Below are 25,091 nucleotides of genomic sequence, written 5' to 3'. Positions count from 1 at the left end.
AACGCTCACTCTGCAATCTGTTTGCAAGAACTGTCCTTGTGAGATGCAAGCAGCACACACCAGCTTACAGCAGCACTGAGACAACTGGGCATGTTTGTAAAGCAGAATCTTAATAATATAACATAATACATTATAACAAGACTTTGTATTGAAAGCTATTCAAGACACCTTTTAAAAACTGCATTTGTATCCTTTTGTTCTAAAAATGAGATAAACAAGCTTAGAGAAGTAAACATACAGATACTTCCAGAAATTAAGCTAAATTCATATTTAAATTTTATTTTTGTTTTCAGGCATGATAACAGTAAATAAAATTACTTAGGCATCCATATTACATTTAAAGGTGGTAATTCTGATAAATAGAATTTTGTTTAGAAGTTTTGTCCAAATAAAATTTACTACAGCATTTGAAACACAAGTAAAAATCATTACTTACAAAAAAAAAAAAAAAGGAAAAATATATGAAAAAACCTCTAAAATTTCAGCACAGCATCTTTATCTTCAGAATTTTCCAAGAGCAGTGCAATTATAATATCACACTTCCTAACCATATGTTAATGCATAATGACAAAAACTGAAGACCAGCTCCTTAAAAAATTCTTACAAATATCTCAACCTTGTTGAATATTTATAAATTCTAAGCTGAGGGGGCTCAGTACCTCACAAGAGGTTTTTAAAACACTAGAGTATTAAGAACAGGATTATGTGAGGCAGCTGAAGAGGATATATGTTAACTGCCTTGAAGAAAAGCAAAGCAAAAAAAAAAAATCTTTAATGAGATCTACAGCATCCTGCTTTCCATACATTCAAGATTACAAATCCTGATAACTTTTAGTGCTAAGAGAATCCAAACAAAAAGGCATTTCTATGCAGTGAAAGAGATTACAACTAGAAAGAGTTTCACATTCCTCACATTTATTTATGATATAAAGAGTATATTTAAACACACTTCACAGGTTTCATTTCGGTTTCTGACAGGTTTTCAGTGTTTTTACCAATAATATTATGGACATATATATAATTTAACTTGAAAAATAATGTATCTTCTGAAATTGGGTAGACATACTTATGCTGAATTAATTAGAGATGAAAATGTAATACTATTCTAATTTTAGTATCTTCTACAATTGCCATACTCTATGTGGTGTTATATTTTAGTTAAATGCTATGCTCTGTCTCACCCCTCAAAAATGTATGGTTTATTCCAAGCCTGTGATCCTCCCCTGCATTATCCTGTGTCTGTAATCCCATTGGCCCAATCTGTTCTGCGCCCACTTTGAATCTCCCTGTTCAGTGTGCCGGGGGGGCCGTTCTCTCTCTCTCTTCGCCAGCTCTCCTGGCTGGTGCTGGCTCAGCCCCTCTCTCCCCCTCCCCTTTCCCCCCTTCACTCCCCTTTCTCCCCCTCTCCCTCAGAAACCATGCTGCCTCCCGGGGGTAGGACCCCCACTAAACCCTCATCTAATGAGGACCTCAGAAGCCGTGTGGAGTCTCCTTGCCTGCCTGCTGCTACCAGAGAACTCACAGCCTGGGGGGGCTCCCCCGGGGACACCCCCGGGGGGTGCGTCACCCTCCTCCCCGAGACGCGCCGCTACAACACTTCAGGGGAAATGAGTCCTAAATAAATTAGCCGTGTTGCAAGGGTCTCTGGAGGTGTCATTCCTGATAATGGATTGATGATCTATCCGACTAGAACATATAGATTCAGATCATAGAATAGTTTGGGCTGAAAGGGACTATGTGTATTTCTTTTACTGCTTAGACATTTCAGAAAAGATTTGCCAACCTTAGTGTGCAGCAGCCTTTGAAAATCTCTAATTTAATTTGACCATTTTCACATTAATTAAGTTCCTCCAGTTTACCCAGTTCTTTCCACTACATGTGTCTATTATTTTTGAGTTTTCTGGTTTCCTCATTCTGGCATATTTAAGAAAAATTATGTAAGCTGAACATACCTAAACATATTGGAATGGGATAATTCCATCTTCTTACTGGTCCAGGCATACAAGTGATATGTGAATGTCCCTAAAATGACACAATATTTGCTAATTAATATAAAAATATACAGTATACAGCACATTAGTATTCAACAAAAAGAATGTATAATTTAAAAAATCATCAAAATACACAAAAACAAAAAGGTAGAATATTTACATTGTACACTGAATTGTATCATGCCTTCAATACAGCAGAGAAGATTGTGACTGGTAGCTCACTACATGATGGTGTCTATGCCATTAATATTATTTCTTACCGTATCACAGAATCCAGCTGAATCTTATGCTTGTTTCAGTATAAAACAAGGGTCTGGAAACTACAGGTCTAACTGAAGCAATGTTTGCATAGTATGGATGTCCATCATTTGTTCAACATGATTAAACTATACATACTATATAAATTATGTAAGTGCTGACTTTGCATCTTAAACTCATCATAGACAGACCCTCTGTGTTGTTCATCGGCCTCATGTAATTCTAATTGTCTTCCAGAGAAAGCAAACAAAAATGGAAAATCTTAAGAGAAAACTGTACTTGGGATATCTTCCAAAACCATCTAGTCAGACTGCATATGTCAGAAAAACTGTATGGTGGGAAGAAACTTTACATGTGTGTTTGCACAGTCTATGCTCTTAAATGCTTTATTTTCTATATTTTTTATTTTCTTTATTTCAGGCATTTACTGTGGCTTATCTGTTCACATCCACTTGTATTTAAGGTGGGAGTTAAAGCAAAGAAGCAAGAAATATTTCTCAGGCTGTTTCCAAGAGTGGCCAGTTAAAACCAGGCAACATAAGAAGAAAACTTCAATAGTCATTCTCAGAGCTGCAATCACAGAACATGTGTTTCATCTATTCTTGAAATGCTAGAAATCTGCAGGCGTGACTAGGAATTCTATCTTGAAGGAGAAATTGGGATACAGGTCCCAAATCCAAACAGCGGCTGAAATCTGGAAGCAGACAAGACTACTTTGTTTCAATCACTATACATAAACTAGGCCTTTTTTTTTGTCAAATAATATAATTCAATTTCTATTTTTGATGCAGCACATATAAACCCAGTATCTAGGTTTTCATAATATTATGTAAAATAAATGTTTGAAATTATTAGCATTTTTAAAACTTAATTTAGTCTGACATCAACACATGTTATAGGTGAGACTGATATTAATGGCATTTTGCTCATTCTGGCATCTTTTGCTATTTTGCTCCAAAAGTATCCATAACTCCATTAGCAATTTATAATGTGCTGTTATATAGAAATTATTTTCTCCCTATAAGACTTTAATTTTTGCAGTGCTTGGGTAATGTAGTCATTTTCTGTCCTTTTGGCTCTCAAAGAGCTAAATAATAGAAGACTGTAGAATCTGCAAACTGTTTTTGGGGAGTCTCAAGTAAAAACAATTATTGGTTTTGGATCTGATTCTATGGCATAACTGTAGAAGCTTTTGAAAATATTTTCTACTTCTTTCCTAAAAGCAAACAGGTTCCTACTAGTTTTTTAAAATCACTGCATTTCCCCTGGATATACCTTTTGCTAGTGCAAGGACACTGCAAATTTACTTGGCAAAAATGCGCCCTTATTTGATAAACATTTTGGAGAAAAAACCCCAAGAAATTGCTGAAAGGAAACAACTGACACTATCTGATTTACTAAGACAAGAAATTATTTCTTTCCCTATTTTTATTCTTAGTACCCCTCTTTACTCTCTTTTTTCCTCCTGTGCATACAGAAATACTGTTAATTGTTCATCACGTGATTATAACTTAATTTTGCCATAATGGTTCAGCTATAATTATCAAAGACGCTATCAATAATAGATAACAACCTATAATCACTAATGCAGAAGAAGCACCAAGCCATACACTTCTGTTGGAATATTTGGATAGTTTCTAATTTACTATCTAGAAGAAAAGCAAACAGTCCTGTAAAATTATCATGTGTACACAATTCCTGAAGAGTCCAGCATCCATTTTGCACTGACAGACCCAAACATAGCCATGTTAAAGAATTGAAAGGCACCATTTGAAATAGGAGACTTGGCTTACCTGCAGTGAATAACCCTGGTCACACTGGAAAGACACCACGTCTCCAACCATGTATCTGTCTCCAATTTTGATCCCATTACTTGGGGTCTGCGGTTCAGGACAAGAGTCCAAACCTATAGCTGAGAAAAATAAAGACGTTTAGTCATTCTAATGAACATAAAATTACTGTGTACAGTGCACATAGGCACACTGATAAGCTTTAGGATGCTTTTGGGAATCAGCAGTTATCTGTGGACAAGTCGCATATTATTTCAAAACAACTGTGTATAAGGAAAAAAAAATCTTCTTTCCCGAGTAAAGGAAAAGGATCAGTGTGACAACAAACAATTCCCAACCTGCACTCTCAGTTCTAAAATTCCACTATCTCCTGGCACAGACTTATTATTTTCTACCTCCAGTCTCACTCCTAATTACAGCCTTCATCATTCAGACTGGGAACACCTCCACTATGCTTCATCCAGCATGTGTTCTAGGGGAGGCTGGCCAACACCACACCAACTGCAAAACACTGGAAGAACAGTGCAAAGTAAAAGTGCTCTCCGGCATTCCATCCTCCACAGGTCTGACTCAACTCCTTCATTCATTTACACATACACACACACACACACAAACACACACACACAGAGAATAAATATTTGCATCAGACTTCATCTAATCTGCTATGTTTAAAGAAGTATCTATAGAGATATAAACACTAATATTTTGAATTTCTGATTACAATGGAAGCTTGTTTGCCAAGATACCACACACTTTTCTTCATGATCATCAAAATGAGAAATTTTTTTCCTTGCATCTACCCAGGAATGTCCAGGAATGTAAGAAAGTATAATCAAAAGAATTGTTTTCTTTGCCTCCTGTATGAATCACAGCCTACTTGTCCTACTTGTGCAGTAAGGACTATTACACCACTAATCATCAGTACACAGGATAATAGAGAAATGTTGTGGGATTCAATTATGGCCACTTACTACCTCAGAACACTATCAAAATCTGCATGTTTTAAAACTTACTAAAGTAACTGATCACTTCATGTAAGATTCTCCCTAAGTAAAAACTACCATCTTAAAATAGTGCATTTTTATACAGTATGACAGATGAAAGTTAAAGAAAATTTTTAGTTTTCAAATTCTATTTTCTGTTGTCTAGAGAAGATCAAAGAACCTGTTTTGGAAGTGACTGTTGTACTTAGATCCTCTTTTTACATTTCAGACATCTAGAGTGTGATCCAGTTAATGTGCAATGCACAAATGCAAAATAACAAGTGTTCTTGGCTCACATAGATGATTGCTTATAATCTGTTTTGAACAGTTAAACTAAGAATTAGCAGGTTTTAGTTTCCAGTTACTGAACCTTCAGCTGAAATGCGTAACTGTGTGAATACTCAGGCCATGCAAAGTTAAATGAGTTCATCTAAATGCCCTTCTCAGGCTACCTTAGCAGCCCAAACCACATTCACAGGTATTCATCCTATTGTCTCTCACTTTAATTAATAAAATAATATTTGGTAAAAAAAATACAGTCTGAACATCTACAATACCTTTCAAGAAACTGAAACAAATTTTGACATCTTCTCAGCTGAAGATTAGTTAAGAACTTGTGTCTTTGGAGTGTCATGATATTTATTCAGGTCATAACTGTACTCATAAATATATTAATAAACTGCAGTCTGTTCATTACTGATTTATTTGTGGTGTATGAATACTTTCTTGAACTACCTTGTACTACTCTCACAGTAAAATGTGCTAAATTATTGAACTTTCATAGCCAATGGCAATAAAAAGAGGTTTTAACGTAGGCATTAATTGAAAACATACTTTCAGTATCTTCTACTTTTCAGATAAGAATAATTGTGTATAAACAAAAAGAAGCATTTGATGCTGTCTTGCCCTTCTTCAGAAGCTCCTATGATGCTCAACTCAAAAACATACCAATAAGATTTTCAATAATACAAAACCTTAGTTAGAGAAAATGAGCAATAAATCAAAACTGTTATAGTGGTGTAAAATCATATAAACATTATGAAAGTGTTTAACAAACCATTCTGTGGCATTCTTAGTTAGAAAAGTTTAGGTGATATAATGTATTTTCAATGCAATATATTTTTGTATTTAAGATATTCAAGGGAATACAGAAAATTAATGTTATGGATAAAATAACAATTAAAGAATTCAACAGAGAAGTAAAAATATGATAGAAAAAAACACATTAGAGATAAGAACACTATTACACTTGAACACTTAATTCTTTATGTCAAAATATAATTTACTTGTGTCAAAATATTTCTTCAACAAATAAAGTTCCTTTTATTTTCTTTTATATTCACTTTTTTTTTTTTTTTTTTTATAAGCTCAAAAGATAATCCCTAGCAGACAGGACAAAAAACAATTCATGAGAGATGGATGAAAAGAGATATTGGAAATGAAACAGAATGAAACCTTCTCAGAGAAATCTATTGCTGAAATGAAAAAGTAATCATTTTGGCAAATGGGGCGGACTTCCCCTCAGGCTTGTGTCTCCTAGAATAGGTGAAATAAACTTGGAAGATGAACTACAAATTGGACAAAACCAATCTGTATGGCAAGCTCACCTGAAAAATGCTTGATATAAGTTTTCCACTCTGATGGGATTTTGCATGAGAATCATGCACCAATACTTCAAAGACCAAGACTTTAATTTAGCTGACTCCTCATGATGTCCCTGGCCAGCATGTGCTCCAATTAAATGAAATAAATTTATGAAACCCTGGCATTAAAATTTGGCCATTACTTTCCATTTACTAACTATCTTTGTAAACATAATCACAGATTTTAGTGCAGGAAGTGCTGTCTAAGAGTCAGATATGTCTAGGACAATTGAAGAGAGCAACTCTGCATCTCCTTCTTTCTAGAGAAATTTCTTCATAAATACAGCAGTTTTGTGAGTTCTGGAATTGCAAGCAAACATCCTATTTGTTGTAGAAAAATGCAAGAGACAAAAATCCAACAGATAGACAAGGTACAGCTTCTGTTGTCTTTCTTCTAGCAATGATGACAAAGTGTGGTCCCTTAGCTTAATCTCCCATACCAATTTCATCATTCAGATTAATGCAGAATTTTCTATAGTCTCTTCTTGAAAAACAATTGAACAACAGATGGGAAAAAAATCATAAATCTTTCACAGGTAATAGAGACTATGTCTTTCTTGGAGAAGAGTGGAGGAGTAAGAGTCATGGATTCAAGGAGTGAAACAGCTGGTGCCTAGGACTTGAAATCTACATTAAGCAACTAACTATAAGGTTTCAGGACAGCTGACCCCAACTGAACAAGTTCCATAGAATATGAGCCCATACTCAGCATATAAACTAAGGGGAAAACTGGCTGGGGACTTTTGCTTGTGAACTGGCTGGGTATCAGTGGGTGGTGAGCAACTGCATTGTGCTTCATCTGTTTTGTATATTTTATTTCATTATTATTATTTGTTTTATTTTCATATTATTATTATTTCCCCTTCCTTTTCTGTTCTTTTAAACTGTTTTTATCTCAACCCACAAATTTGACTTTTTTCCAAATCTGTTCCCCATCCTACTTGGGAGCAAGGGGAGGGAAGTGTGCAAGTAGCTTTATGGTGCTTAGTTGCTGTCTGAATTAAATCACAAGAGACTGAATAATGTTTTAATCACATATCTCTATCACTTGCACAAGAAAAGTAAATTAATCATTTATCTTGCAAAGCAGCATATTTCACTGAACTACTGGTTAATGGGATATCTACTGAGAAACATCAGTATTATTTCCTGAATCACAGATTTTCAACCCAAATATACTTTGGGTTTATACACTCAGACAGAAAACATTGCTTTTGTTCAGATTCACACCTACATCCCTTTATAAATCCATACACACGTATTTGGTTATTGTTTTTGACATGGACCAACACTTTAAATAGTGTATGGTTAATATATTTTTTTAAAGGTGGAAGTTGTACATGGGCATTATATTACACATATTATTTGGACATGTGGGAGTACAAAGGTGCATTTTCACTTTCACTGGATTCAGACTAATTTTATTTCATTTTCATAACTTCCTGACGTTTTTTCTCATCTGAAGTTGTGAGCAGCTGAGAGACTATCCGCATTTCAAGGAAATGGCAGGATAATTCTACCTATAATTAATGTTTAGTTATAGACAAGCGATCAGGCAGTAATTTTGCAAGGCTGTGTTCTCCAGCTGGCTAGTCAGACAACCAGAGCATGGGATTTGCGTGTGGTAAAAACTGACAAGAAATAACTGTGACACAATTATGCAGATCAGACACCAGAACCAATATAAGCAGAAGGAACCACACAGCTGGTGATTGCCAGAATTCCTGTCAGTCATCTGAGACAAAGTCATTCAGACAAAAAGCATGTTTATAACTACAGCCTTTTCCACTGGTGGAGTACTCAGCAATAATAATAACTATTTGAAATAATTCAGTGTTCTCACCAACCTGCAGGCATTTCTCACTTAATATGCACAACTGCTATTTTCAGATTATTCCTTCTCTCCTCTTTGCCAAGGGTGACTAGTATTTGTATCCTACACATACATAGTGTATAGTACATATGTTATTTGTATTGAGCATAATTTGTAGATTTTGGCAAGGAGTGGTGGGGCGTGGAGCTGCAGGGCTGGCATCTGTGGGAAGAGACCAGGGCTGCACTGGACACAATGGATTAGGATTACCACATGAGCAATCTGCATTTATTTCTGTCTGCTGTAGGTTCAGAAAGTTTTTCAGAGAGCAAAAGTAATTTAAAGATGAAAGCAAGACAAACTAAATTTCCTCAGTGCTCACAGTACAGTCTTCAGGCCTGAATTTCATCACTTGGATATAAATGAGGATTTTACTAATGACTTTCAAGTTACAGTATGTAGCTCATTATGTGCAATAGGACTAAATATTCCTCTATTATATAATTTAGACAGAACTGATGTCTGAAACCAGCAAGTGTTCTTTATTAATTTAATATTTCTGAATTACCTGTATACTCAAGGTGAAATCCAGCAGCTGAAACACTGATATCAGACTGAAAATTGAGGTACAGATTATTTGATGTGCTATTTAGAAGTGGAGGTATGGTTGTTCCTGAAAAGAGAATTCAAAATATTATTGAAATGCACAGAAAGTGACATAAATGCAGACATAAGGGTGTGATGTCTGTGTGTGTATATAAACAGAGTTAAGGAGAGAAAAAGAGAAAGAGGGAACAGGGGAGAGGGTGGGAGCAGGAGATAGGTCACATAAACAATTCCTTATTTTCTGTCATCATGGATGCTATAAAATACCTTCCCTCTAAAAGTTTTATTACATTTTCAGTGCACCACAATATCAGACACATGAACAATAGACAAGGAAAAGCTAATATAAATTTATATTATTTGCTTTTACCCACAAAAGGAGAAATATTCACTAGGGTCTTTTTAAAAGCAAGAGCAAATCCTGTCACCAGAATGATTCTAAACATAACAGTCACATATATCAAGCAGCTCTGAAAATATGTTGCTGGACTGTTCTTATAAATGTGATGGACTATTTATTTGTGTTTCAGCACAAGCCAAGATAATATGATTGCCTCTGGTCTCTTAACATACACATATATTTAGTATAATGAAAGAAAAGAAAAGAAAACAAGAAAAAGTAAGGCAAAAAGAACTGTCTTCTTTGTCTAAAACAAAGATAAAGAATGCATTCTTTTTTCATGTACAATATCAAGCGATACCTATTTTTGAGGTCTGTTTTTCGGATCCTACTACAAGTGTAAGAAAAAATTTGGATTAAGGGAGGTCTAGTTTGGAAGCCTCTGAGTGTTATTTCATTTCTAACATTTTAAAATATACAGGCTTATGAAAGTTTCCTAAGTGATGGCTTATTAAAAAAGAACTAATAATACCTGTTGCTTATTATAGGAGAAACAAATATACATACCATGCTCAAGCATGCTTACACACATAGAAAGAGCTGCATGTTTACAGTAAAGAGTTGAATCTGTGAATCATTTATTGTAAAATCTTCTCAGTCACCTGAATAACTTCCAAGCCTTGGGGCATTGTTGTCAGCACCATCATAAAAGTCTAAGGAATCCCAGTTGTGTTCTGTGGCAAAACTCACCACTTGCACCTATGAAGAAAAATGTAAGACAAAGAACATAAACTTATTCCTCTCTTTATTCAAGCTCAAAGATGACTCTAAATTGTAGCCTTGTAGCCTCTGTCACTCTCAGTCATGAAAAGTTGTCTTGCTCCCCTTGTCAAAGAGAATGGAAAATCATCATTAAGTAAATAAAATGGCAACTATTTTTTATTTGATTGCCAATTCAAACTATATTCAAACCCTTAGTGATAACCACATATTACCTCTGTCAAGAGTCACAGCCATGAAAATCAGATAGATATAGAATATGATTCTCTTGTTTGGAGTACATTGAGGAGAAGATGAAACATGGTATTTTCAATACATGCATGTTTTTTCTCTTTATTTTCTCCAAGACTAAACTAGTCCCACAGGGATGCATGATGCTTCATCTATTTTGCCATTTTAAATTCTGCCTCCAGGTAAGAGAAAACTGCTGTGTTTGATTACCTTCATTACCAACTCATCTCCTGAGGAGGAGTAGTCACTAGCATGCTACAAACAAAAGGCAGAATAGTCACTTCCTTTCTTCCAGAGGTGAAAACATTCTTCCACTCATATGGAGATGTAAAGTGGCAAGGACATAAACTGCAAGAGGGAGGCTATACTGTTCTCATATAGTGAAATCACACCTTACAAAGTAGAGAAATATCAGCTTCTTGTTTCTGATTAGTAGGGGAGAGTTTCTGGTGTTAGCTTTTTGTTTGTTTCAACTGTTTACTGAAAAGCTTTAAAAAAGAAAGAGGCATGATGAAACCCCAACAACCATCAAAAAGGGGTGCCTTAGTCATTAAGTTAGAGAATAATGTTTCTTTTTCCTCATTTTTTTTTTCCCAGAATGGAATAGTTTCAGAAGAAGAAACAAACACCAGTTCCAGTAAAACCAAGTAATGAAGTAATTTTTCTATGTGAAATATATGACTTGGACCTTGTTCTACCTAAAATAAATATTCAGTTTGGCTACCTATTTCTTGGATGGGGACCTCAAATACTATACCTATTTTTGTTGGAATCGGTCAGATACTGTAGCCAATGGATTTCTTTTTCTTAAGTGAATCAGTGAAGAGGGCCTCACTGTTAGCATGCTTTAGATACTTGGAGACAGTAAATATATTTATTTGTTTATTACAACTCTGGGGCAAAAGAGTATCATGAAGATTAAACACCTAAATTGAAATCAGAGTTAGTAATTTAATCACCTCATTAATGATTTTGAAAAATGCAGCCTGTGATAAGAGATAAGCACTTTCAAAAAGCAACAGTGATGGCCTAAGTCAGGAGGACAGTTACTGCCTAATTTAAATCCTCTGAACTATCATCCTAGTATAAGAAATGCAAAGAACAAAGTATCCTAACTGTGAGCTGTCTTAGTCAACTCTTTAGGCTATTAAATATTATTAAAAGTTCTGTAATGAAATTTATTTAAAGGCTTTAAAGCACTGTCAAGATTTTTTCTGATTTTCTTTGTTAAGTCTTTACCTACATAAACTGAGCCCTTTATTTGTTTTCTACAGCAGTTATATTTTGAACTAGGATAGACAGAAAACTTGTTATCATTATTTCTTGATATGCGTTTTGTTAGGAATTTGTTCAGATGATACTTAGAAGTTCTAATTTACTAAATTCAACTGCCTGTGCAATAACCAGATTTCTGTTTCTTTAGTGAACTCTAGAGATATGCATGACTAAGCTTAATGGATACTTTCCTACTATGTGTTCTACGAGGCTCTTAATCTATGTAACTAAGCAATAACTCTGAAACTATTTAAAAGAATAAATTCCCATCTCATGTTGAAACATAATGAAGCATCTTTACATCACTGTGAACTTCCATAAACAAAGAGTAAATAGCAGAGTTTCTAGGAGAACATATATAACTTGTCCTCGAAAGCAACTCTCCTAATTTCACTGTGTTAAAGGAGAGATATAAATCTGGGGAGAGCAAAAAAGAATTACTAGGAAGGGTCTCCATTTCCCTTGGCTTATAAGGAGTCACTGATCTATCGAAATACATTTGGAAGTTATTGTGATATTCTTCTAAGTAAAAGGCTACAAGTACATATTTTAAGATTTTTAAAAATCTTATAACTTTCAATCATGACATAATTAAAAAGATGTGCAATAAAGTCAATTTTCAGAATCATTGATGAGATAGAAAAATTGTACAGATAAATGATCTTTTCATCTTTTGCGTCAGGAAAAGCAGTTCTAAATATGATGATAGCAAGCAAATAGCATGTAAACTTACTTGAATCCCAGCTCCCTCTGGTACTGTGATCTTCCACACACAATTCAGATTGTTGTCATAAGGCTCAGGATAACCAGGAGATAAAATGGTCCCTTTGCGCTTTGTTAAAATACCACCACAGGGCACTGAAAGGATATGCATAAGGGAAGAAAAGAAGTATGAAGCTTCAGAAGTGAGAAGACATTTTATAAAAGCTTATACTATGGCTGAAAACATTTTTAATTGATGCTACATTAAAAAATACATAATATGCCTCAGGAAAATAAAATTATATATCTCAAAACTCTTCTTTTAACTGACCAAAAAAGGAGTAGAAGAAAATTAGAATTATGTCAGTTTCTTACCTGACAGAATCATGCTAATATTCCCCTTGTTTATTTGACCTTTACAGAGTGAAATCCATTCTATTGTCTCCTGGTAATCTTACAAAAATAAAGTATTTTTTAAGGCTTAGATTGAAGTATGAAAAGCTATGTATTGTATTACTATAAAAGATAAAAATGTCACAAAAAAAGGGAACCATCTTTCTTCTTTCTTTTTAATGTTCTTTCATTCTTTCTTTCTATTATTGCTCCTCTAAATAATTAATAACACCAGTCTCAACTCCTTGATTGTTCTGTGCTTGTGTGAGTTATTTCAGCACAGTCTGTGCATCTACTGCACCAGTAAAGAATTTACAAGATCCTTGCAAGACTACATTCATCACATCTGTTCACGGATTAATAAAAGTGTTATGCATGAAATAGTATAGGCACATTAAGTACCATCAAGTTTCTCTTTTGAATGTTCAACTTGAATACATCTTGTCTACATCATTAGAGGCTGTAACAGAGACAAATAATATTACATCTTAATCTGCATACAGATATTCTGTTGGTATTTTAGAAGTTGAAGGAAAAGATTGATGAGATGGTTTATCAAGTCCATTAAAAGCTAATGTATCACTTCTATGCAACACCACTAAGTTCTGAAGGGATTTCAGGAGCTGCAAATATAAGGATTTAGAAAATAGATAGGATGCAACTTACCTTAATAATAAATATTGTAGCTACATATTGCATGACATAAAATTAATCGAATTGGTTTGGAACTACATGGATAAATTAAAAGCTAGTGCCACTTAAAGTTTTTAAACAATTACTCATAAAAGGATGAACAGATGGAATGGTTGATGCCAGGCTGCACCTTGAGTATTGTGTTAATTTTTGGGCCCCTCACTACAAAAAAAGACGTTGAAGTGCTGGAGTGAGTCCAGAGAGGGGCAACAAAGCTGGCAAAGGCTCTAGAGAGTACATTATCAGAGTGGCTGCAGGAGCTGGGGCTGTTCAGCCTGGATTAAAGAAGGCTCAGAGAGATTTTATCACACTACAATCTGAAAGGAGGTTGTAGCCAGGTGGGGTGGGGTTCTTCTCCCATTCAAGTAAGGCAAGAGGACATTGCCTTAGACTCTGCCAGGGGAGTTTCAGACAGGACATCAGGTGAAGTTCTTCAAAGGAGGGGTGGTTAAGCATTCAAATATGCTTCCCAGGGAAGTGGTGGAATCACCATCCCTGTAAGTGTCCCAGAAAAGACTGGATGTGGCACCTTGTGCTGTGCTGTAGATGACACGGTGGGGTTTGATCAAAGGTTGAACTCGATGATCTTGAATGTCTTTTCTGACCTTAATGATTCTATGATTAAATGATTATATGTCTATTATCTGAATATGTAATACTAAAACATTCACCAGAATTAAGGCAATTTAATATGGTCATGTCTACCGCTTCAATTATTAAATTGGTATAGTTTAATGCAATTTTCATCTCATAGGTATTTTATCACCTTTACTGACACAGGAATTATCACACAGAAGGTGGCCTGTAACCCTTCCACAATTTAGCTAGTCTAGAGACAGGTAGCTTTCTCTTAATAGACTAAATCATGTACTAAAATAACAATAATATATTGTGATCATTGTCCAAAAGAAAGACTTCAAAACTTTGTCAAGTTGTTATAACTGAAAAAACAAAGGGAATATAATCCAAGGGGAAAAGTAGTACAATTGTACTGATTAAATTGTAATCTATGAGACTAAATGAGGTACATCTATATACTTCACCTTCTTATTGATATATAAATTGTGGTTCTACTGCTAAGCCTGAAACAGTCTAAATCAACAATATTTGTTTAAAACTTGATTAATCATATTTTATCAATAGTACCCCACTGGTACTTAGCCTTGATCTCTATCAGGATTTTGGTATTTTGGACATAATCTTTTAATTTACTAAAAACCACTCATATTCTACCAGGCACCATCAGTTAGTTAGCATGGCAGATGAAACATCAGCCTACTGAAAATACATTCTTTGTTTTCTTTTCATCTGCTCACCTAAACCTCTGTTTAGGTACTCTGCTGGAGTCAGTATCATAATGCCATTTTTGCAATGGGTTATGATATTTTTTATAAAAAATTATCTTTCCTATCAGGAAAAGTAAAGTGGGGAATTTCATTACAATTACTAGAATTCCAGTTGGTCCAAGTCAATTTATAAATATTAATGGATGCACCTCAATTTAAGAATTTAATTTTGAGAATTTAATCTCAAAGTGACTAGAACCAGAAAAAATATGTTTTCTCATCTGAAAAGCTACCGGCCTTTCCCTGACAAGTAACAAAATATTAATGTAGCTATTTCTAAATGTTTAATATAGTACTGTTCTTCCTAATAGCTTGCGATATCTTGTTAGAGATCTGCAGTGTAAAAGCATCTTAGTCTTGCAAGAAGTCAGGGCACAAACTAACATATCTGATTCTTGATTAAAGAGGGACATCCAGGAACTTCCAGGGATGTTAATGTAAGAGAAGCTATCACATAAATTATGGCAGAAGAGCATGTTCATGAAACTTTTGAAAGCTTACAGCAAGGTTAGAATAGAAATAGAATAGAAAGGTTAGAATAGAAAGGAGAATAAAACTTAACCTTGAATAAAAAAGAAAGTAAATTAAAGTAAGTAAGAATAAAATATTATACCAATGACAAAGAATAAGCATATTCAACAGGAGAATAGTCTACACTTTAGGCAGTAATTATTTATGTTAAAAAGCCTTAGGAACTCACCAATGCATGTAGGGAGTGAATCATTCCATTGTGCCAATGCATTTGGTACTGTATCACATCGAATTGCTGTTGACCCGTGGAGGATATAGCCTGGATTGCACTCAAAAAGAACAAGTGAACCAACTGCAAATTCATTTCCAATCCTTTTTCCAAATCTTGGTTCAGGCACAGAGCTACACTGTGTTGCACTTGTTCTTGGAACAGCTGTGAACATACAAACAATTGTGGATTCTTAATTTTGGATTTGGTGAGGGAATACAGATATTGAACCATAAATATTTAAAATATCTGGAAGAAACTTTCAGCTATTTCCCAGCTGGGAACATTTCCATAATCCTCAAATGAATCTTCACAATAGAGATTGCTTACTTTTGATGGCTGAGTTACTATTTAGGAGAGCATAGCACTGATATCCTTGCCAAGATTGGAAGTAATGCATAAAATCCACACAGAAACCTTTCTAAAATGACACTTATAAGAAATACTACCATGAGATACTCAACTAATACAGGGTTTCAAAATAACATTTTGTGTCAGATATTTACATTTATTCATGTGGATTTTTAAATGTGTGTTCTGACTGTCAGATGAGGATTTACATGCAATGAAAGAGTGAATTACTGTTGCAAGTGTTGGTATATAAAAATTTCCCATTTGACCCATAAAAAGGCAAATAATGTAAGCCAAGAAAAATATCTTAATAACAGTAAGATCATTTTTAACCCACAGGAAATAACATTTACAGCCATTCATATTTAAATTGAGAGATAAACCAGTTAGAGAACCCAGATGGATCTAACATTTGTCAATCAGATTAGCAAACAAAACCAGCAGTTTTGTATAAGTATCTTCTTAAATCTGGAACCCCTCTTATGTTTCTTAAATATTTGATCTCATCTTTAAAATAAAGATAAAATAACAGTTTAAAACATTTTTTAAAACATGTAGAAATAGTGACACATTTTCTATTGTTAAAAGGCTATCAGTTTCCTCTTCATTCTCAGTCTGTTTCTCTCTGATGATTTACAAACCACTATGATGAACAGAATTCACATTTCTCTAGGTCGTCTCACCTTGATAAACAAAATGAAATCCTTTAGCTGTTACTGGTCCAACTGAGGTAAATCTGACTGTGATCTGGTTCCCCGAGCTCAATGGAAGGGATTCACCTACTCAAACAATGAAATTACAAAGTTATCATTGCCACTTTTTACTAAAGAAAACACCTGTCAAAATCTTTGCAACTAGAAATAATACTCTCCAAACCTTGTTCTGCTTCAGTAAATTTTGCAAGACATATGCACTTTTAATATTTTATGTTGACGGTATTATGTCATTCTAGGAAAGGGGAGTTTAAACTCATCTTGCTTTTTTCCTTTACCAAAAATAAACAATCCCTCCCAAAAAAAAACCTAAACCAAGCAAACAAACCAACAGCAACAACGATAACAACAACAAATACCCACACCACAACACATATACTCCCCAAAATAACACAGAAAACCTAAACGAAAATGGAAAAACAAAGAAACAAGCAAACAAACAAACAAAAATCCTAACCCCCCCTACCTCTTAAAATAGACTCAACATGTAACTAATGTATTTAATTTTATTTTGGTACAAATATGCCCTGCTTGCCCTTTAAAATGTCTACTACTTATTTCAAATTACTTGCTAGATAAAGCCATAAAGGCACAGAGTAAGAAGTCACAAATACTGACAATATTAGCTAAATATAAAAAGAAAAAAAAAAAAGTGATTTTATCTCATTTCATTCATCAATGCAAATATTTTGAAGCCTTTAGTTCAAAATGTGTATTTGACATATTTACCTGAGATTAATTTAAGCAAATACAACAATCCTTTTTCTCTCTTTTTTTTGACTACATTTTATTTCTTGATTCAAAAAATAAGTAAATAACGATATACTGATAGTCCTCTTAAATGATACCTGAATGAGATCCTGAGAGAGAGGATAACAAAGATGACTGTAGAGCTGGGCCATCATATACTTCAACAACGTCATGGAGTGATGTCTGGAAAAACACAAACTGGCCAAAAACAACTGAACAAATAGAAAGGAAAAGAAGGAAGAGGCACCAGTAGCAAAGACAAAAAAATAAATAAGTAAAAGAAAAAAGCCAAACACATGGAATTCAAAAAGAAAGGGGGAAAAAAAGAGAAAGAACAAAATATATATTAAGGTATGTTTTAAAAATAACTACATCACCTGTCCTGGTGCTGAATATAGGTTATTTTTCATACCATTACAGCAGTAAAAGGATGAAAATACATCTAAAAGAGACGATGAAGGTACAGAAGCCATACATATACATATAATCATTAAAATATGCTAGTAATTATGGAACAAAAAAACTTTACTGATGTTGAATTCTTTTCTACATTCAAATTCTGTGCCCTCCACCACACATCTAAGTTCTCAGTGCAATTTTCTCCTTTTTAATTCCAGGCATATTATTATAGCTTTATTAATAATTTTTGTTGATAACCCTCTGTAACTTTTACTTACCTTGGAATGTTTCCTTTTTTTAAGAATATCAACATTCCATATATGTTTGCTTTTGTGAAATAAAGGAGCAACTGATTGAAGGCAACAAATACTTCTTGTTTACAAAAGTATTTTAGAATACATCTACTGAATCACAAACATCTTTATTTTTAAAGTCATTCTAGTAGAGCAATTCAATGCAAGATTTATTTATGCACTTAAGTTAAAAGGTTTGCACAACCCATTTGAATTACAGGTGTTTTCCCTTTCAATACAAGTAATTAGTGAAAAAAAAAAAAGAGATTTTTGGGTTAGTTCTGCCCCTAGTACCTAGAAAACATTTATATCCAACACTGTAAGCAGTGAAGGGGAAAATTACTTAGGAACTATACATATATAAAGGTGGAAGCAGTAAGAGATTTTTAGGTACTGGAACACCTAAAAAGAGAAACTGAAGCATTTATTATTCATTTTCCAGGTTAGACATTTTGGAATAAATATTCCAGTGTGCTCCTACTAGGTCCTCTTTGCCTGCCAAAAGTTATGCAGTATCTTCATTTGGTAGTTTTAGTTATAGAAGATGAAGCTCTCGCCTCCAATTCTTTCAAGAAATTTTACACACTTAAAGCTTTAAAAATTGTACTTTAAAACTGCATTATCTTCAAATTTTTGAAGACTTTTTTGACTGATTTTTTTTTTAAAGGCAGATCCATGTTCCTTACTCATGATCTCATCATATATTTGTTTTAGTTTTTAAAAGCCTTTTTTTGAAGAAAAAGACTGAATGTTATATTTATGAAAATTTGAAACAAAAGTTTTTTTTGAGACACTTCCAAAGATTCTTGTCCATATTTTAAGAGGAACTGTAAGAGAGATGCTGAATTATCGTCATAATTTCTCCTTCAATTTCCAGAAAATTAATAATTGATGTTTTTCATAGTTCTGCTTATTTTCAAAATAATATTTATCTGGATTCAAGTCTTTTCTTGGTGTTGTTAAAGACAACTAACAAGCTTGTAATCCAGTGAATTGTTTCTGTCACGTTTTGACTTTAAGAAATCTTTTTTCATACTCTATGAATTTCATTTTGCCATTGAGAGAAGAAAAGTTCCTTGTGACTTCCACTGCTATTTCCCATTTTGAATTAAGTTTCAAACTATGTATAGAAAATTCAGGCAAGGCTGAGGCTCATGCAACAAGCACACATAGCTGTTATCAAGAGCTGTATCCTGGGAAAATTGTAAAAATGATATTGTTAAGCTATATTTGTATTTAATGTGTTATAAAATAAATACATAAAATATTTATCCACAATTTCACCATATAGTGAGTCAAATTCCAAGATATTTTTGTATGTTTTGTAAGTATTTCAATATTGGTTTTGCCTCTAGTTTTGTCCTGTGAACCCTTTGATCTAAAAGTATGACACTGAAGAAAGTGAACTAATACATGATCTAAAATCAGCCACTTTGGAAAGAGAAAGGTCCACATATAATTTTTGGTAACTGGGTTTTTTTCATTATCATTTGTGCATTTCTTAATAAAATATAGACAAAAATATAAGAGCATAACCAAAAGTTTTCATTGACTTAAGATAAAATATATTTAACAGAGATTTGAGGTGGCTGAGACATCAAAAGAAGTGACAAAGAGGAATTACTGTCAGAAAGGGGTTAACATGGAACAGCAGAAAGGTCAAGTGGTTTTGAGCCCTTTATGAGCAATTTAAATGAGTCAAGCTGCTTTCTGAAATTAAGCAGGACTATGCTGCAGCCACTGGGGAAGAAATAATCTAGACCCTGTTCCTTCCTTTTTGTGTGCCAGGATACTTGCTTTTTATTAATTAAACTGCAAAATGTTGAAATGTATAGTGACTGATGCCTGACTAATTGACATAATGTCATGAGAAACATGACATTTTAAATTAAGAAACATTGATAAAATATTATGTAAGCATACAGTACAGTCTGCCCTTGGGAAACAAATCATTGAAAACTATTATCCAGCTCAAATAAAGATCAAATCACTTCAATTGAAGAATTTGGGTGGGATTTTTTTTTTCTCTAATGATGAATGGATAAGCATTCTCTGAATAATGACTTAATCTTCTGCTATCCCCTGTCAACTGAAAGTCATCTGTCCAAACTTGACATCTAATGTTGGGATGCATATTATTTCTGAATTTATGTTCATCTTGGCCTTCAATGCTTTGTTACAATTCTATTTAAAATAAAATACATTTTTCCCTGTGTTTTGTAGTTTAACATTTTGCTTATACATGTAGTTGTCTTTTATTTTGCCAGATAAACAATGCAAGGTTTTTCAAAAAACACTTTCTCTCGAAATTTTGATAATTACTGATTTATGTATTTCTTAAAAAATAAACAAAGTACATTTTTAAGGTTTTTTTTTACATTTCCATTTGTGTGATTTTTTTAAGTTTGAAAATCCCTGGTAAATGATTATGTTAATGCTGCCAATAATTTAGGATAGTGAGGGAATCCATTAATTCAAATTATGACAGCACAAGAAAGCTCCCTCTTAAACAGGCAAGAGCTAGATGAGCAGACTTTCCATGCATCTAAATATCTAGATGTTTCTGTGGCCTTCATCACTGTAACATGTGGACACTTTCAATGAGTTTGGAAAGTAGCTAACAACAGATGGAATTGCCCAAAATACTTTGCTAGTTAAAAATTTCATCAAAGAAATTTTAGTTTCATTTTTAGAGTAAGAAATAAACATGTATAGAATTTACATCTGCCTGTTTAAAATAAAATACTGGTATAATTTAAATAGTATTATATTATGAACAATGTTCTCAGAATAATTCCTATCACAAAATTAGAAAATAACTGAGACTAGAAGCCTTCACCAATTATCTAGTACACTCCTTTTTCAGACAGAATGGCCATTTAGATTGCTCTGGTCCATGTATAATCAGGTTTTGAATTTCTGTGAGGATGGAGAACCCACAACCTCTTTGAGCAACCTGACCCAGCATCCTGCCTCCCTTACAGTTTTTATCCCTTGCCTTGCCTTGACTTGCCTTTCTTTCCCTTGGCTGAACAGTGACAACTCTCTACTTTTAATCATCTTGGTCATGTCCAATATTTGCAGAAGGTGACCAGGACTATTTTCTCTATCACCTTCCCAGGTACAGAGGTGAGACCAACTAGCTTTTAGTTCACTCAATCCTTCTCCTTGCTCTTCCTGAAGATAGGAATGTTGTTGTCTTTCCAGCCCTTGGGAACCTCCCTCAGCTGCCACAACCTTCCAAGGGTAACTGGCCTCCCATGCACTCCATCATGTCCCATGGGTTTGCCCAGTTTGTCCAAGTGCTCCATCACCTAGTCCTCCTCTAAGTCATCCTTACTCTAGACTTTTCTGCTGATCTCAGGGTTCTAGGATTGTTCAAGACTGTAGTTAAGAAGAAATTTATTAGTTCATGTTTCTCTGAATCATTTTTATTCAGACACTTCACCCCAGATTCAATTCTATATGGATTTTGACTTTCTTAACTCCATCTTTTAAATGTATTTCAAGTGTTTGTATTCCTTCTTGAACATCTGACCTTGTTTCAACCTCTTGAATTTTTCTTTTTTTTTTTTTTTTATGTTCAAGTTTATCAGCAGCTCCTTGTTCATCTGTGCAGGGTCTTTGCCACATTTGTTAGTCTGATCATTGACATGGACCACTACTTTCTTGAAGCAGTCATCCCTGAAAGGAAATGTATTTCCTGGACTTCTCATCTCTCCAGGGCCATGTACAATCAGATACTTCCAAAAGAGACCCCTCAATTGTTCACATATCTGACTGTATTGGGTCTGACTGAGATAGAGTTCATTTTTCTTTAGCAGCCCTCACAGTGTTGTGCTTTGCATTGGTAGCTGGAAGGGTGTTGATAACACACCAGTGGTTAACAAGGGCTGGGAGTGGGCAAGATCCTGGGGGAGGAGACAGAACCAGGACAGCTGACCCAAATTAACCAAAGAGATATTACATACCCTATGATGGCAGCACAGATACAGAAGTTAAGGGAGAGAGGAGGAATGAGGAGTATTTTTTATCCTACAGTGTTTGCCTTCTGGAGCCACCACTATATGTGCTGAGGCCCTGCTTCCTGGGAAGTGTCTGAACATTGCTCTCTGATGGGAAGTAGAGATTAACTGTCCCCTTTGCTGCAGACACAAAGTTTTGCTTGACTTTTTTTTGCTTTAAACCTGCTAGTTGTTTTCCATCTTGTTCTCTCTTCCTTGCCCTGCTGGGAAGGAAACTTATAGAGTGGCTTGGTGAGACCTGACATCCAGCCAAGATCAACCCACAACACTGACCCAGTAAAGACTTAAACCTAACTCAAAATTCAAACATGTAGCATGTAATTGCCATTAATGCTAGTACTGATCAAGCAGTATTTACCTGGATAAAATATATTTATTTTATATATTATGCCATCTAGGGGATCTAAAGAAATGCTCTTACAAACTTACATGGATAATAATGGAATAAGATGATAATATAATTCTTCACCCTGAGTTTTCCCTTCTTAGGGATATTTTGTGTGCCTAATGATTTATTAAAATCAGTAAGCTTTAGTGTAAAATCAAGTCCACTACTGTTGTAATTCACATGCCTTAAAAAATAACCACCAGAAGGACTAACATGGTTTAAGCATTGTTATTACAGAAACTGAAATGTGCAATTCATATAAGTCCTGCTGGTGAGACTTTAGGTATTTGTTTAAAGGCCGAATTAGCATTTATAGTGATAGGTCTTAGTAATTGACAAAGAAATATGAAAATCAGCAATATTAACTATAATAGAACCCAAATTACCTTTACAGTTTGTAATATGTCTCCAGTCAGAATCTATTTCAGTCTGGAAAAGACATACATGATCTATATCATGGCCATTATTTTCTCCATATATATGTCTCCAGTCAGAATCTATTTCAGTCTGGAAAAGACATACATGATCTATATCATGGCCATTATTTTCTACAATAACTTCACTGTTTTTCTAGCACCAACTTAGTTGGAAGAACTGAGCAATCCCAACAATCAAAAGACCCAGATAAATTAACTTATTTGTTAAGAATGAGAATTTAAAATTGTGCTTTAAAATAGTAGTTTAGATAACTTCCTCTAAAAAACAGGTTTCTTCTAACTGTGAATGAAAAATTAAGGTGTTCAGCTGTCTACCACTTGTGGTATAAAATAGGTCTAATTTTAGAGCTAGAGGTATTTCTCAGAATTTGAGGTTACTCTGTAGAAGTTAACTTTTCATAGTTTCAAAAAAAAAATTCTGTAATCAGTCCAAATAATATTTCCAAAATAGAGTTTTGTTCACAACATGAACAAATAAATTATAAATATTTTATTTCACAAAGAAAAAACCCCATAAAAATCTGTCTGGCCCACTGATGATATGCTCTCTTTGCTTATGATCTAGCTTTTTTTTTTTTTTCTTATGAATGCTTATAAAGGAATTACTATACCATATTTAATTCTTTTTTGGGGAAGAAAATAAAAAAGAGGAAGAAGTCCACATTTTTTAGAAACTTCTTTTAAAAACAGAGAATTCTCTCACTAGAGAGATAGTCTCTTTGGTGATTAAGGATAACAAGTGTGCACTAAGAAAGAAGAAATGCAAATTTCTCATGCATCTTAACTCCCAAGTCTGGAAATCCCATTCACTGTGCGAAGTGGTGGTTCATGGTCAGCCAGCCATGAACAAATGATAAATGACAAAGGAGAAAATCTATGCTTTAATTAAACAGGATTCAGGCATAACTCGAGGAAGCAGGAAACTACTGTGTGGTGTTTTCTCTCAATGAGAAAGGCTCAGCAAGTCCTTGCGGTTGACCTTGTTAGTGTCATCAATCAAATGATCAACTGATAGCAAAAACCTTGTGCCCATTCTCATAAGAGATGGCATCTTCACAAAATAGACACCTGCATTAAGATTTGACTACCCTAGTATGATTACAATCACTTTCAACTAGTTTTCTTTGCAAGAATTACAGATTTTTTTAAATTACTTTTTTTAGGAAGAGGAGGGCAGAAAAGAGTATTTTAGTTTGGTTTGGTTTGGTTTGGTTGTTTTTTCTTTTTTTTTTTGGTTTTTTTTTTGTGTTTTGTTTTTTTTTTGTGAAAAATTGAACTTTTTTGAATTTTTCACTTCTACAATTTCCTTTGGATGTCACTTTCAAGACATTTCAAACCAGCCACGGAGTAGCCTTGAAATAAATAAAATGCATAAATGAATAGCAGAATATCTACATCTAGAAATATTTTAAAGGTCCATACATTATATATGAAGTAGTTCTGCAAGCCAAGAGTTTTGCATAACATAGTTTAATAATGGAAATTGCATTTAATAAACTCAGAGATTATCTACTACAAAGGCTTGTTATGACCCTTTGCTGTCTTAATCTATGAAAAAAAGCAGAAAAATTACTTTTACTATAATGTTAAAAAAGTCAGAGTCTACCTACTGTTGCAATTTATATCTGCCCCTCTTATTGGAACATAGACTTTCTCTTTAAATGCCTCCCTTTATTTAAGTATTCAGCTTCGTAACAAACAGCAGATAAGAAAAAATTGATTACATTTTCCTTTGTATTTAGGATGAATCAGCAATACACTGTGATGCATTGAACTAGAAATACAAATGACAGACTGACTCACTATTTTAAAAGTAACTTATATTCGTGTAGACACCAAATAAACAGATATTTGCCCTTTCTGCCCATCAGAAAAATGTCCAGTAAATCTGCAAAATAATCTGAGTGTTTGTTGGGATTTTTGAAGTGAAGTAGTTCAATAATCTCTGAGAAGGTTTTTGAAGGAAAAGATTGAAAGATGACACCCAAAAGAGATGATCTTGCAGAATTCATGGGTAGGAGTATTGTTCTCAGTAAGGAAACCTAAATTAATTTTGACCAGCTCACATAAATAATTAGAAGATCTAATCTTTTACTATTCAGTGTAATACTTAAGTTTGACATAACACTGACTATGTCTGAGTTAGCACTGC

The 25,091-nt window shown here is 34.1% G+C and overlaps 1 protein-coding gene across 3 annotated transcripts in view; it reads right to left on the bottom strand.

Moving 5' to 3' along the window:
* CSMD3 (CUB and Sushi multiple domains 3) overlaps positions 1-25,091 on the bottom strand; it is a 586,072-nt gene that overhangs the window by 101,867 nt on the left and 459,114 nt on the right. For all 3 annotated transcript variants that reach the window (XM_068182735.1, XM_068182715.1, XM_068182726.1), the window contains 8 exons: positions 17,496-17,609; positions 16,618-16,713; positions 15,545-15,748; positions 12,444-12,568; positions 10,087-10,183; positions 9,047-9,151; positions 4,043-4,161; positions 1,953-2,022 (listed from right to left, as the gene is read on the bottom strand). In XM_068182735.1, the coding sequence (XP_068038836.1) occupies positions 1,953-2,022; positions 4,043-4,161; positions 9,047-9,151; positions 10,087-10,183; positions 12,444-12,568; positions 15,545-15,748; positions 16,618-16,713; positions 17,496-17,609 (930 nt within the window). The remainder of the gene's footprint in view (positions 1-1,952; positions 2,023-4,042; positions 4,162-9,046; positions 9,152-10,086; positions 10,184-12,443; positions 12,569-15,544; positions 15,749-16,617; positions 16,714-17,495; positions 17,610-25,091) is intronic.

Source organism: Anomalospiza imberbis, chromosome 1 (genome assembly GCF_031753505.1).
Source record: "Anomalospiza imberbis isolate Cuckoo-Finch-1a 21T00152 chromosome 1, ASM3175350v1, whole genome shotgun sequence".
Classification (NCBI taxonomy): domain Eukaryota; kingdom Metazoa; phylum Chordata; class Aves; order Passeriformes; family Viduidae; genus Anomalospiza; species Anomalospiza imberbis.
Note: the sequence above shows the minus strand (reverse complement) of the source record. Positions and strands in the feature narration are given on the sequence as shown.